General features: G+C 42.7%; 1 protein-coding gene across 1 annotated transcript in view; it reads left to right on the top strand.

Annotated features, from left to right (window-relative positions):
* SMG1 (SMG1 nonsense mediated mRNA decay associated PI3K related kinase) overlaps positions 1-16,325 on the top strand; it is a 302,694-nt gene that overhangs the window by 4,103 nt on the left and 282,266 nt on the right. The window contains exons 2-3 of the mRNA XM_068125825.2: positions 3,265-3,374; positions 5,186-5,338. Coding sequence (XP_067981926.2) covers positions 3,265-3,374; positions 5,186-5,338 — 263 coding nt within the window. The remainder of the gene's footprint in view (positions 1-3,264; positions 3,375-5,185; positions 5,339-16,325) is intronic.

The raw sequence follows: 16,325 nt of genomic DNA, 5'->3' as shown, positions 1-16,325 counted from the left end.
CCCGAAAAAGGGCGAAATATTTGTTTTTCTCCGAAAATAGCAAAATATTTTGTTTGCGCGCAAAAAAAGCGGTTTTATGTGAAAAAATATTTTTTTTTTTTTCACATAAAAATCCGATGTGCACTTATTAGTATTACCCAGAAAATGGGCCAAGTTCGGGGATCCGCGCCTGATTACAATTTATTATTATAATTTATTACGAGTCCCATCCCCCCTGATTTTGGTCCCCATACCCCCAAAGGGGATATGGATACCCCAGGTTAAGAACCCCAGGCTTAGTGGGTGTAGAGAGGTGTTTTCGGCACCCACAAAAAAACAACAAAAAACAACAAAAGGATTTCTTCAAGATGCCAACATGATCAGAACATCACCGGCAATCCAGCTAGGAATACATAAATTCACACTTCTTGCTGAGCAGTTCGTTCTAAACGGTGGTTTTTTTGCTGAGCAGTTCGTTCATTAATTTGATGGATGACTGGTATAGATCAGCGTTTGACGCATTCTCAAATCAACGTAGTTGTCATTCGGGTGCAGCTGATCTTTTGAGTGCAGTTTGACAGGTAACTGGAGGTTGTGCCAAGACTGGTGCATGCATGCTGCGTAAGTGCTCGTGGAGATGTGGCAGACTGTCGCTGTGTGCAATTTCACAACATGGTGGTCAGCTTACTCTGCATATGGTTATAAGATTGGCGGAAGGGCTCTGGTGTCACGAGAATGAGGACGATATTTCGGTCTTGTCTTGGGTGAAGACTGAAATACTTTCAACTGAGAATATCGACGTGATCAGATTGGAGGACGATCACATATAAATAGTGGAAAGTTTTTGTCTTCCTGGGTACATGACATGCAATGTGCACAGAGTAAAACGAGTGTTAATTTACATCCTTAGGATGTCTAATAAATATATATATAAGGACACCTGATACTAGACCGAGGCTTCAGACTTTAGCACGCTCACGAGACTGCATAGTCGAATAAACTGTTCCAACCCGTCATTTTTAACGGGCTTTTTACTAGTATTTCTATAAAGTATGTACCATTTAGAATGTTAGATCGTCTATTATGTATGTACAGCACCATTACAATGTGAGCACCAGTGGCACACTGAGGCATGGGGTGGGAGCACGGGAAGAGGTGGGGAATTTTCAACCAGTTTAACAAGTTCGTGCAGATTTTAGCTATTCTCATAAAATTATGGATCATCAAGATGTTTGTGTTAGGCGTGATAATGTGGCATCAAATTACATCCCAAATATGCTTTCGGGAAATCCCTTGTTTTGAGTTGCTATTTTATTTTTTATAAATGCGAGGTACTCGTGCTTCACACGGGGGACGCACGTGATCATGAACCCTCTTCCGTCACTGTAGCAAGGTAAAAGCAAACCACGTGATCAAGAACGTTAATCGAGTCACGCTTTCTCGGTGTGGCAGATTCGCCATGTCGGTGCATCTGGCATCGTATAGACCAGCCTGGACAGGGGATCCATTCTAACTCTGAATTGAATAAATATTTGAACTCATATTTATTGTTCCTTTCACCTTTGTTTCGGCATAATGCATCGAGTGGAGTGGTCAATGTTAAATTAATTGATATTTTAATATAAAGGCCCTAGTCTCTTTCTTTTTTTTTTTTTTGTATACAGAATCGAGGCTCGTGTAAGAGCTAACACATTGAACATGAAAACATGCACAGACACATAGTTTCCTCATGTCTATGCCCTATGGCGAATGGGGTTGGGGATTTCAGGGAGGGAAGTGGAAGCAAGGGGGTGCAAAATTGTGTTTTTACCCATGTGCACCAGATCCCCTCACTACAACACTGGTGAGCATGTCCATAAAGTTTGTTGTACGACATTTGTAAATCAGTAGTAGAATATAATATTTAAAAAAAAGGAAAAAAAAGTAAAGAAACAAGTAATAAAAACAATTTTTTTTAAATGCAAAGGAATGTCGGGCTCTTGCTTCAAAAAGTTTGTAAACAAGTTTGAGACATGATCATGTGAAACAATCCCTACATCTTTCTTTGAATAATGATTGCCCCAAGAAAAGACAGTTATATCGATCACACAAAGACACACGCATACACACACGCACACGCACACGACCATGCAGCAAAGATGGTTCTCAAACCCATCTTCAGACTGGGCATCATCTATCAGTGATTCCTTGAAAAGACAACTATTCACAGCTGGCGAGGTCTCCTCTAGCTTTTCCATAAGCCTTGACTTTGTACACAAAAAGGGCCTTGATGTACTTCAAACCTCAACTCTTTTGTTATATGTTCTCTCATTTCTAGAACTGCATTCATGAGTTGTTTTTTTCCCTCTTCTCTCCCCTGCAGCGTCTCAAGCAGGTGGTGCACTACCATCTCGTGTTATCTTCCATTCATACCTTCAATGCTTTCTCTCCCATTTTTCCTTATCCTTCTTAATTGCACGTTACTTTGTTTCCTTTACTCCTTGCTTGCTCCTATTTGTTCATTCTTTTGCTTATTGTGTCTAATGTGGCCACACTACCTCACTCTCAGCTTGTTACTTTTTAAGCAAGCTCTCAACTTGCTCTTACATGAGCCTCGATCTTGTATTTATATTTTCTTCCCTTTTTTAATGTTTTACATCCAACAGCCATTGAATGCTACCTGTCTCTATAAACTTTTTGTGCCATTTACGAATGGTTTTTTTTTCTCTATGGTGGCTGCCTTCCATAGGTCGTCCTCAATCCTTGTTAAACTTGTGGAGCTGATTTGGTCTCTATAAACCAGAAAACGAGCTGCGCTTTTTCTACTCGGGAGGCCTTTTGCAGTATACGTGACGTTACCTGGAAACGGAAAAAGAAGTTTATACAACTTTGAGAAATGTTGTTTCACGTGCAGAAAACTGCATAATTGTGTCCATTTTATTTTTATTTTTTATAACGTTTTCAATATGGAACGGTAATTTGTGGACACCCTGTGTATTGTGTGAGGGAGTTTCAAGCATTTGCGGTACATTTGTTGTCATGTGATTACTATCCAGCCTACAGGGCTGCTTTTTGGAAAGAACTTCCAATTCATGAATGCGTGGTGAAATTCAACTTTCACCCTGCATAACATTCATATTGGTTAGCATATGAACTTAAACATTTACCGCCAGACCCATATAAAAGACGCATAGGCACTTGGAGGCATTGTATGGTTTAAAATGTAATTTGACTGACTTGGAACAGGAGAAAGTATTTTTTTAATATTGTATGACGTTATTAGGCTTAATGTTTTAATGTTCCAAGCAGAGAGCAAGATAACTTTGGGAACCAATCTACCACCGGAGAATTGTCACAGTTGTGGCGTAGACGAGATGGAGCTCGGACAAAGGGGGAGTTGCGTCTGCTTGGGAAAGGTATGCTGTACACCTACTTGACTGTGGTTCAAATGACATGCAGCAGGTGTTCTGTTTCCAAATGTTTGTCTCGTTGCTTTTTTGGTTCACGAGTTATCAAACAGAGTGACCACTATTGTGTGTGTGTGTGTGTGTGTGTGTGTGTGTGTGTGTGTGTGTGTGTGTGTGTGTGTGTGTGTGTGTGTGTGTGTGTGTGTGTGTGTGTGTGTGTGTGTGTGTGTGTGTGTGTGTGTGTGTGTGTGTGTGTGTGTGTGTGTGTGTGTGTGTGTGTGTGTGTGTGTGTGTGTGTGTGTGTGTGTGTGTGTGTGTGTTTTTTAGCATAACATAACTACCTGATATCATCCGATCTTGATGAAACTTGGGTGGGAGGTTGATATCATGATCTCGTTGTCCTGCCTAGCGTGGGTGTATTGCGCACATTGTGGGCGGAGCGACGCCCGAAAAAGATGTCTTTTTAGGGGGTAATTGAGTTCAAGCTACATCATCTCCGAGGGAGTTGGTGGAGTCTGACAGGGATTTCGGTATTTGGTTAGGCCAATGTCATGTGTCTCGCCCCACGGAGCTCGATTTTTCATTTTCGCCACAAGGTCGTCACAAGGTCACGAAATTTAGAAAAGTCGATTTTTTAATGGTTTTATTACATTGTGCGCTTCCTGATAGGGTGAAATGTCGTACATGATCTTATATTATCACATACATCATGAAATACAAGTTTTCCAACAAATTTCAGAATCTTCGATCTTTGACCTTTGAAGGTCACAAAGGTCAAAGTTTCAAAGCTGTCGGAATCGAACCGAATTTTCGGTATTGTGTCGTTAACTAACCTCATAACTGATTATACATTATTTTCTATCATTTCAAGGTCAGTAACCTTCGTTTTGACATTTCTGGGCCTGGCCTGGCCGGGCCTGTTTCGGTTATAGTCCGTCCTTTGTCATTGAATACCGCTCGCTCGTGAACCATTGTCGTCTCCTGACTTGTGTTTTATTTTGCATTTTTTTTTGTTTGTTTCTGTTCTGGATTGATATAAATGTTTGTTTGAGGGTTCCACGTGCAGTGGATGATTTTATTTGCATCCAAAGTTTTGTTGTCGTAAATGATGCTAATAAAAAGGGAAAGATTGAAAATGAAAGAACAATTATTTTTTTTTAATGCAAGATAACATTATTTTAAGGTGGAACGGAATGTAAATGATGCTCCAATTGTAAGATCTTGCAATATTAATAAAAAATTTACATTAAAATATTTAAGAACAAATGTAAGCATATAATTATTTTTAATAACATATTTTTTACCCTTGCCAGAGGAGAGGGTATTGCATTGGGTCCGTTTGTTTGTTTGCCTGTCTGTTTGTATACGTGTTTGTTTGTCCGCACAGAACGTGAGTATGCTTTAATCTGCAACCGTTGGTCCGATTGACAAAATTTTCACCATCGGAGCACGTCCTCCTGTATAATTTTTAAAAAATGATGATCATGACGTCGTAGGCCATGTGGTGCATGTGCCATCATGACCATGACCATCAAACTGAAAAACTTTGCCCCTCTATATCTCTGAAACCGTTCCTTGGAAAAAATTGAAACCTGCTCTGCTTATTTAAATGACTAACAATATAAGCTAGAGCCACTTCGAGTGCATATATTTCTGCAGACATTGAGTGATCCCGATCTGGATTGTTTACAACCTGGATGATATACAAAACGTTGGACCCAACATGGGTTGATGTCGCAGACTTGTTGCAGTGAGAAACATCTATATAATCCTTGCATCGTCTCTTCACAAGTGCTTACTGCAGTCTTTTCATCCTGCAGGGTTTACCGAAATTAATGGCGGTACTGGGGAGACAGCAGAACGGCGCACTTCGCGGCATGAGGTGAAAGCAAACAATGGGGGATACGAAGGCTATTCCATTTCTCATTACAGCAACCGGGCCACCGTGTCTAAGGACACCAGGAAATCTCACGGTAATGATGGAGATTCAATACTTCTATGGTTTTTCCCTATCTATTAAAGTGTGGGTTTAAAAAAAACTATAATTGCAGGATTGTATTATGCTTTCCAAGAGGATTGAAATGTTGAAACCAGTGAAGAGGGAGGAAGGGTTGTGTGGTTGGTGATGAAGGCGGAGCTAGAAGAGGAGAATTATTGGTATTAGATTGACGGGGTGATACCAGTAGAGTGTGAGAGGTGGGCACCATAGTGTGGCAGGACTTTCTACCCAAGCAGAGCTTGATTATAAAAACCATAGCTGTTGTACGTGATCAAGGTGGTGACGTTAGTAAATGCTTTGAGTTGCCTGAGCATTACATTGGGTCAGGTGGTAAGGATTCTGATGCTGATTGAAAAGCAGGTTGTTTAAGTGCAGGCTGCACTGGTACATAAAAAAAAAAAACTAGAACCGCACTTGTAGTTAGGGCATTTTATAATTTTTTTGAAAAATCTGTGAAAAAATTGCTTACCAATAGCTTTCTTCACCAATGTGTTCATGTAGGTGTCTACAAACACCTCAATTTATTCCTTCCCAAATCCTTGGGGAAAAGTCAAAATTCGAAATGGCGTCCAAAATGGAAAAATTGTGGATAAAGTCATAGTTTGGCCAGAAATTTAATACTTAATATGGGGAAGAAACCACAAAAATATTGTTCTAGGACAATTGTGAACTCTTGCTAAGCATATTTGTATTATTATCTTGCTTTATATCCAAGATGGTGGCCAAAATGATGTCCAAAATGGCCGCTAAAATGTGAAAATTGTGGATAAAGTCATAGCTTTATATAGAGATAGAAATGTATCTCAATTGGAAACCTCGGTTAGTCAGTTCTCTAGTTCACCCTACTACTCATCCTAATCCCCAGCATATCCCACACTCCTCTCGTCATCTGGCTGGTTGATGTTCTGGCAAGAGTTACCATGACAGTTGCCGCAAGCATAAATACACTTGACTCCTTGCTTTTTACAGCAGCACCTGAGTGTGCTACATTCCCCCTCACAGTTGCAGCAGACAAACTTCAGAAGATAGTCCGGTGCGATAGGGTCTGTTGTAGGGACCGGCGCATAACCTTGGTCACCGAGTTTCCATCCGAAGTCCAGGACATCCAATGATGGAGTTTGCAGCAGCAGCCAATCTCTAGTCTGGAGATAACCCCGGAGAGAGTGCTGTGCTGCAGCTTCTGTTGTCGGGGGCAGTTTCTCAGGTTTGATGCTCCCAGCAGCGGCCCGCTTGCTGAAGATGTCAAATCTCAAGTCCCCCAAGTCTTTGGATGGGTTCCCGCGGAACATGAGCTTGAATAGTTCACAGCCGGCTTTGATGATGTCATCTTTCTTTGCTCGGATGTCCAGAAACACGTCAATGGCCCTCTCTGCTTTGTCAGTCTTGCAGAGCTTGGTTAGCAAAGTTGATTTGCTAAACCCAGAAATCGCGGACACTGTATCGCAGCCGGAGAAGCTGTGCAAGAAGATCAGATACTTCCGGTATCTCTCTGGGAGGGCCTCCCGGATCTTTCCGACATCGTAAGATGTGTCTTTGGCTGTTGTGAGGAAGATCGGGTGGTCTGCAGCATGATGAATCGGCAAAACCATGATGTCGGTGTCCTCAGCCTTCACCTCAACAGGGGACTCTCTTGCCTCATCTAGAGCTGCCCGGACGATAGAGGTGTCTGCATCATCGGGGCATTCCTGTACACTGATCCCATTTCTACCGAATGTCTCAGCAAGTAGCCGAATGAGCTGGGTTTTGTTGCTCTTGTTGTCGAGGAACTTTTCTCTTGGAACGAGGCTTTTGACGTCTGGGCGAATCAGAATGTCGCAGCATGCGTTCTTTGTTCGTCTCAGGTGATCATGGTCCTTGGTGGAGCTGCTGTATCCGTCAAAGACCACAGTGATCCTGAGGCAATGGCTCCCCATGGACTTCACAAACTGGAGGTAGCTCTCAGCGATGTCCTTCCAGGTGAGCTTAGCCTCCCATCTGACATTGTGCAGGAGCCACCCACCATCAATCACCAGGCTCGTGCAGGGGTGTTGTTCAACGGGTTCCACAAATGCTTTCAGGACCCTTGCTAGGGCAGCCTTGTCTGGCTTTCGCAACTTCTGGTCTTTATCAAATAGAGACATCGGTGTTGGCGTCAACTCAAATCTCAGGGCTTGTTTGGTCTTGACTTTACGCTCACTGATGATGATGAGGCGGTTGAAGAGCTTGAGTGAGTCAATAACCAGCTTCTTCCCATTGACTTTGGGTCCACTTCTGAAGCTCTCTAATGATTTGACCTTGTGCTTAGTTTCCATTGTATAATCTAAAAACTTACGATTAGCAGTTGCAGTTGCAGTGGATATACTTTTCACACGATTGTATAACTCGGTTCTGCAATCCAAATGATATCTCAACTTGGGGTCATCTCCGTTTTTCCAGTCCTCATTTAGTCTCCTGATCAGTGCCGCATCGTCCACGCACTCAGAATATGATAACATCTGTGAGTGGCCTTTTTGGGTGACTTTTGACAGCTTCTGCATCTCAGTCCCAGGATCATCACAGATGAAACACCTCAAGCCATGGCCAGGTGCAGCTATTACATCCCCTTCCATACTGAATCAATTGAGAGGTCTCAGTAGACACCTATTATTGAAGCAAGATAATAATTATTACATTTCTGGCCAAGCTATGACTTTATCCACAATTTTCACATTTTAGCGGCCATTTTTGGACATCATTTTGGCCACCATCTTGGATATAAAGCAAGATAATAATACAAATATGCTTAGCAAGAGTTCACAATTGTCCTAGAACAATATTTTTGTGGTTTCTTCCCCATATTAAGCATTACATTTCTGGCCAAACTATGACTTTATCCACAATTTTTCCATTTTGGATGCCATTTTGAATTTTGACTTTTCCCCAAGGATTTGGGAAGGAATAAATTGAGAGGTGTTTGTAGACACCTACATGAACACATTGGTGAAGAAAGCTATTGGTAAGCAATTTTTTCCCAGTTTTTTCAAAAAAATTATAAAATGCCCTAACTATTGGTAGAGCGCATACCTCAGCCAGACTGATCAGTTTGTTTTATATCCTACTGCTCGTTCAGATCTGGATCCGGAACGGAACCAACATCTAATCGCTTGTTCTTGACGCCAAACCAACTCATCCACAACTTTTTGAAATAGCATGTTATATATCGTTTTGGCTCTATCACTCAATGGTGAATTATAGGAAAAAATCCTCAGATCTGGATCCGAATTCTAGGATCCGGATTTAACCACCCCCAGGGATTTAAGATGAATGCAGCAGCAAAATGTATTCTCAGACGTGCACGCCAGACACGGGAGCTAATCCTAATCCCAGTCAATGGATTGATCGCTTAATCCCTTCTAATGTTATATTCTCTGCCCCTTATGTACAGTACTATTAGTCCCTGACTTACGAACACCTGTTCATACGAACACGGCTTTTCTTTTCTTTTTAACAGACTGGAAATTGGACCTCGAGAGTTAATTACCCATTCATACCATAATTCACATGGGTTTCCCTCCAACACTCTTTTGCAATTTCACACACCATTCCCCACTCACTTTCTAAAGATGTTTGTTCGTTGCTCAATGGAACCTCTCAAAGTTTAAAGGTCTTTGTCTTTTGCTCAATGGCTCTGCTTTGGGCTGGAGCTTCAGCATCATGCAGTGCCTTCAGAAAGTATTCACACCCCTTGAATTTTTTCACATTTTGTTGTGTTGCAGCCTGAATTTAAAATTGATTAAATTGAGATTTTTTTTGTCACTGATCTACACATTATGTAAAGAAGAACAGTGCTTCTCGATTTCCCCATAATGTCAATGGAATTTTAACAAATTTCTATTTTGAAATTTTTACAACAAATGAAAATACAAACAACAACAACATGCATTTTAAGGCCATTTTCCCTGCTAGAGCGGGGGTTAGCCTTGCGGTCCCCATGACAATCTTCTCCATATTGCCCTATTTTCTGCATCTCTCCTTGTTAACCCCCTTGCCCGCATTTCTTCTTCCACCATCTTCAGCCAAGTCTTTCTCGGTCTTCCCCGTCCTCTACTTCCTTCTACATTCATTTCCATCACTCTTCTCAACCAGTCACTTTCATCCTTCCTCAACACATGACCAAACCATCTCAACCTGTTCCTCTTCACAGCATCAATCACAGGCAATATTCCCATCATCTTTCACAATTCATCATTTGTCTTCCTCTCGCTCAACGATACTCCGCACATCCACCGAACCATTCGCATTTCCACCCTTTCCAGCCTTCGTTGCTGCTCTACGTTCATTACCCATGTCTCGCTCCCATAAATCATAACACTTCTCACACATGCAGCATACACCTTTCCCTTCAGCTTCAACGACACTCCCCTTCTCATCAGCACGCCACTCAGTTCCCGAAACTTCTTCCATGCACATCTCACTCTTGCAATCGTTGCTGAGTCTGATCCACCTTCTCCATTCAGCATGTCTCCGAGGTAGCAAAATGTTTTCACACCTTCCAGCTTCACGCCGTCTCCAAGATCCATCTCAACATTTCCTCCATCTGCAGCTCCCTCTGTGCACACCTTACATTTGAATGTAGCTGCCACACTGGTTAATGACCCTCTCAGACCACTACATTGTTGATGAACCCACTCAGCACACATTGTACATTGAATGGAGTTCACTCCGACACCCTTCCTGCACACACAGCACATGGCCACTTCCCAGTTCTTTCCACCTCACCACATGCTTTACCACTTGCCATCACCTTCGTCTTTCCTATATTCACCTTCAGACCTTTTGTCTCCATACATTCCTTCCACTTGTTCATCTTTTCCTTCAGTCCATCCATACTTTCCGCAATCAACACCAGATCATCTGCATACAACAACTCCCATGGTAAACCCTCCTTTACGTTCTGAGCCAGCACCTCAATCACAGATACAAATAGTAGTGGACTTAGTACCGACCCCTGATGCACTCCCACCTTCACCTCAAACTCAGCACTGTTCCAGTCCTTCGTCCTTACAGCTGTGCGCGTTCTTTTGTACATTGCCATCACTACTCTAATCAACCATTCCTCCACTCCTAACTTCCTCAATGCCCATGTCAATACTTCGCGTGGAACCCTATCGAATGCTTTCTCCAGATCAACAAACCCAAGAAACAACTTCTTCCTCTTCTCCATGTACTTCTCCTGCAACTGCCTCACAATAAAGAGCACGTCTGTCGTTCCTCTTCCTGGCATAAATCCAAACTGCATTTCGTTGATCTTCACCTTCTTCCTAATCTCCTCTCCAACACCCTTTCCAATACCTTCATTCCATGCTCCAATAACTTTATCGCTCGGTACGAGCCACACTCCAGAGGGTCACTCACCTTTCCCCTTGTATAGAGGGACGAGGGTACTCAGTTCCCAAGCCACTGGAATGCGGCCTTCTTTCACCACCAGATTACAGATCTCTGTCATTCTCTTCACACCCCAACTTCCTGCTGCCTTCAACATATCTCCCACAACTCCCGTCGGCCCTCCAGCTTTTCTACTTTTCATTGCTTTTATCGCTTCCTCAACTTCCTTCTCAGTTATCTTCTCTGCCGGTCCTAAAACTGGGTTACTTTCTATGTTGCCATCCCATTCATTCTCTGTATTCAACAGCATTTCCATATATCTTTTCCATCTTCCTTTAATTCCGTCTGGGTCCACAACGATTTGTCCCACTTCATCCTTCAAGCAACTCACCCCCATCACATCACCCCTCTCTTTCGCTATCTGCTTTGCAATCCTGAATACCGCTCTCTTACCCTCTTCCGAATCCAAGCATTCTCCGAACATTTTCCTACATGCTTCCTGCGCCTTTGCTACCTCTTTCTTTGCAGCCTTCTTGGCTGCCTTATAACTTTCATGCTCTGCTTTTTCTGCTCCCGTACCCTTCGCCTTCTGCCACTCCTTGAACTTCTTCCTCTTCTCGTCAATCCTCTTTCCAACTTCCTCATCCCACCACCATGTTTCCCAGTGCCTCGGTGGTCCTTTTGTCCATCCACATACCTCACCAAAGGCTCCCAACAGACTATCTTTCATTGACATCCAACCACGTTCAAGCTCAACCACATCATCCTCTACCCTACTCAGCCTCTCTTTTATTGCCTCCCTTACGAAATGAAATTACTCCATTACTCCTTAACATAAATGAAAATGAAAAGCTGAAATGTCGATTCAATAAGTATTGAACCCCTTTGCTGTGACACTGCAAATTGAGCTCTGGTGCATTCAATTTCCTTTGATATTCCTTGAGATGTCTCGACAACTTGATTGGAGTCCACCTGTGACCAATTTAATTGATTGAACATGATTTAGGAAGAAACACACCGTTCTATTTAAGGTCTCGCAGTTCACAGTGCATGTCAGAGCAGAAACTCCACCATGTAGTCCAAGGAACTGACTGTAGAATTCTGTGATAAAATTGTGTGAAGGCATAGATCTGGAGAAGGGCATAAAACAATTTATATATTGTGTTGAAAGTTCCAAGCTCCATCATTAGGAAATGGAAAGAACAGCTGTGAAAGAAACAGTTTCTGTTTCCAATAATGACACCCAGTCTTCCCGTTCCGATAATTTAAACACCATCAATCATTTGGAATAGTTTCATCAAGGAAAATAAAGACTTTTCCTGAAAGTCATTCAGTTCAGAAGAACGTAACATTTACACAAGCAACAATCTGCAGGTTATGTTACCCCCACTTGGGATTGATGCCTCTACAAAGTTTACCTGGAATTGACCCGGTAACCTATGGCCAACAAATTGGGCCTCCTTTAATGTGAGGATATACACGTTTTTCCATTTTCTACAGCGACTGCTCCACCTATGATCACAGCGAATGAATATATTTCATCTGTTTAAGACTCTACTATTGAAAAGGATTGTTCTCAGAGTACTTGAAGTATTTTTAGAAAAAAATATTTTCTTTGCTGTTATTTTGAAAAACGTTAAGCTTCATTCTGATGATTCTGAATCCTTATCAACAGACAATAATGGGAATCTCCCTGTTGCTGTTTCCAGTTTATCACCTGGTTGGAATTGTCTTTCTGCAAAGATAAAAAAAAAAAAATGTTGAAGTTTATGTACTTGCTCCATTGGAGATAATCTTGCTGAGCCATGTGGCTCGCTCTTGTATAAGAAAAATCTTTCACACAAGTCATTGAGTGTGACCCCTATAGATTAATCGTCTATGACCCAGACCTCAAAATGTGTAGGAATTCATCAGAAAAGGAGGGATTAAAAGTTATTATGGATTTCGGTTAACTTGATTTCTATTCTGAAGTTTCTAGAATTTTTTTCCCAGCGAAACACCATTTTGGTGGAGGTCTAGTAATCATCACAGTTTTGTGCCTGATTTGACACATTTCAGAAAATGAGCAGAGTTCAGAAGCTGTTGGTCTTGGTGCTAATTAAACATTCATTGTTCAATATACAATTATACATACATGTCAATGTATATTTGATGGGGCACTGGTGCCATTGGTTGTGAGATATTTGAGGAAATAGACTGAAATGAAAAATGAAGTAAATCGACCCCTTTTGTTCTTTTTCTTCACACCTTGCTCTCATTCTTCCTCCAATGATCATCTTTTGTGTCCGACCTCACTGCTGGTGTGTTGTTGTTTTTTTTTTTTGTTGTATACAAGATCGAGGCTCGTGTAGGAGCTAACATCAATCACAAAAAAAAAACGGACACAAAACATGCAATGAAGGGAGCAGGAGACAAGATGGGGAGAGAGAGGGAAGCACACAAGTACATTGAGAGCAGGGACATTGGAAGATCTGTGGGTGGGAGAGGGCTTGGGGGGGAGGAGGCATGGGAAGGAGGGGGGCGGGGGTGGGGTGGTAGAGGTATAAAACACATGGACACTGCTAGAACTTCCAGGAAAGAAGTCGGTATTTCAAAAAAAGTGGATCTGGGGTGAATTAATGTGGGTAGAAGAGATCAAGGTTTTGGTTAGGGGAAGATGAGAGATGGTTGTGAACAGCTGTTTTAAAGACCTGGAGGGAGGAGTGGGATTGAAGAGAGAGGTAGTTTGTTCCAGAGGTCGGAGTAAAGAGGAATGAAGGAGTGAATGTAAAGTTTAAATTATGTTAATTAATTAATTAAGAATGTTGGTAAAGGGTTTCCCCACTTTCCGCTGTTTTGTATTCTTTCTGTTCTGTATTCTAGCGCACTTGCCTGTGAGCACTTTTGTGTCCTCAATTCCCGACCTGAATATAAACCGTCACCATTTTGTGTGGTTCGGCGACGGGGAGTGCACAGTCTATCACAGTGCTTCTCGATCTTTTTTATTTCAGGCACGTTTTTTGAGTTTGCTCCATCCTCGCGGCACGCCAAACCAAATCTTACCACGTTGATGTGTACTTCGATTTTAAACCCCCAATCCTCATTGCAAGGCAGAGTAAAAATCACCTTTTCCCACCTCGATTAGCAAGTTATAACTAACATTGTGCATTCAAAGTCATTTAAATATTTCAAGTGGTTTTCGAAATACCGTCGGACACCGCCATTGGTGGGGGATACGTTCCTGGAAAATGCCACGAATTGCAAAACCGCGAATGGTGGGGCATTGTTTCAATGGAAAAAGGGGGGATAGGTTCCCGAGTCTTGAATAGAAAGGAACAAACCGCGAATGGCGAGGCAAAATCTGTGAATGGTGAGGAAAATCCCTCGAATGTCAACGACAATCCGCGAAGGTCGTCAAAAGTCCCGGAAATTGCGAGACAAAACCCGCGAATGTCGAAAAAATCAGTGAATTCATGCCGTGCCAGTTTAATTGGGGAAAAGGGAGACAGCTAATTGCACTAATATACACTGTGGAGTGTTTTCATTCTGTACAGTAACTCGCGGGGATGACGTTGTACAGCTGGTGGAACATCACGCAAGGCTCTCAATTATAGTGTGGCTAAAATTTGTGGCCGTGAAAGCCATGAAAACGCAAAGCACACAGCAGTGAATTTGGAGGCAGGTAATGCTCGCTGCCCGTAAAATATGTTTTTGCGTATGTCCAGCTACTTTGGTCATGGCTGTTAAAATATGATGGGTTTCATAAACGTCAAGCTAGCGGCTCGTGAATTTTTTTTTTTTGTGTCCCTGAAAAACTGTGAATTTGCAGAACACGGCCGCAAATAGAAAAAAATACCACGACTTTGCGGGACACTTTTCCGCCAATAGAGAAACGGGTCGCATTTTATCAACCGTGAATAGGCAGAACACGCGAATAGCGGAACCACAAAGAGTGGGGTCCGACTATTTCAAATAATGATATAAATTGATTTGAAATTTTATTATGAAACAAAATCTTCATTACCATTCAGCCTATGAAGGAGATTATAAACTTTATCTTTCTCAAAACACTGCTCCACAAATAGTTCATTAAAGACCACAGGGCAGTCAAATAATTTCCTTGTAACTGTTCCCAGAAGCAGTCATGTGAGAAATTGAAGGCCTGGACGTTAATTCGGTACTCTGTGAAACTTGCTCCTGTCTTGAGGAACAGAGGCACTGAATATTCCTCTCCATGATGAAAAGCGACACAAAATTCCTGATCCAGGCTCTTTAGATGTGACCTCTTCTTCTTGATAGTGTCAATGTTGATAAACTCACTTCACAAAGCTATTTTGTTGAAACGGTAGCAATACATTAATAGTAGGATCAGAGATTATTACTGGTCAGGTCAGTCTTTTTGGACTGCCACTGGTAACATGTAACCCAGTGCTACCTGCCACGTGGTCGCTTTGTCGGCGACTAAACTGACACCTTTCACTGAATTTGCTCATGGGGAGGATGACTGTGACACACTGCCAAGACCAAAAACACCACCTGCCAAAGGGAGGATGAGCTCCCGTGGGTAGCCAGTGGCCATCCAGTAACGAGATGCTGTCTCCTAAAAACACCCATCTGGTTTGGTACTGGTTCAAGTCATACCAAAGACTTTAAAAATGGTACGTGATGCTTTCTTGCTTGAAAAGGATAGAGCACGGACAATCCCCATCGGTTGGCATCCATGGAGAAGAGGAAATTCCTTTTGAGGAAATCCCCTGCTGAGTGCGGTGAGAAAAGCGGCGCCATTGTTGTGACATCGCAGGTACCCAGAGTATCCCGGGAAGTGCCGGTAGTGCCGGCACTTCCCCCAAACTCAGTGGCTGTGATGTGCGTGCGTGTGTGCATGCGTGCGTGTGTGCCAGCCAGCTCTATTATGACCTTGGCCCAAGTATTTAAAAAAGAAAAAGATGGTTGGATGTGCTTTTTTGTCCCCCGTCGCACAGCATAGCGAAAGGGGGACTATGGCTTTCCCCTGTGTGCGGGCGTGCGTGTTTGCATGCATGCATGCGTGCGTGCGTGCATAAGCGAAGGATTGCATTCGAATTTGGTGTGGGTGCAACCCACGTCAAAATCCAAGATGGCCGCCGCCATGTATGTCTGATGCCATGTATGTCTGAACCTTGTGAGATGAATATCTTGAAAAATAAGCGAAGTAAAAAATAACCACCTTTAGAGGCCATTTTTCCCCGCAAAACGGGGGTTGGCCTTTTTCGGGAACCGTGGTTGTTGTTGTTTTTCGGTCCCCTATTTGAAGCAATGTTTTACGGCCGGATGCCCTTCCTGACGCCAACCCTTTTTGCCGCCTTTAACGACAAACAGGGAATTACCAGTGAACTGGTACTCAATTAGCCGACCTCGGAAGGATGACAGGTTGAGTCAACCCCCCTGGCGTTAATTCAGCGATCGACCGGGATTCGAACCCAGGATCCTTGGATCCTAAGCCGGCACCCTAGCCGCCAGCCCAACACCAGGGAAAAATAAGCGAAATACCAACTTCTAATTTGGTGTGTGGGTGTATCTCGGCATAAGGAAGAACGCTATTGAACATTGGGTCGCCACGTCAAAATCCAAGATGGCCGCCACCATATATATGTCTGAAA

The sequence above is a fragment of the Myxine glutinosa genome, chromosome 10, assembly GCF_964187855.1.
Source record: "Myxine glutinosa chromosome 10, kmMyxGlut1.1, whole genome shotgun sequence".
Lineage (NCBI taxonomy): Eukaryota > Metazoa > Chordata > Myxini > Myxiniformes > Myxinidae > Myxine > Myxine glutinosa.
This window is presented reverse-complemented; position numbering and strand designations above follow the sequence as displayed.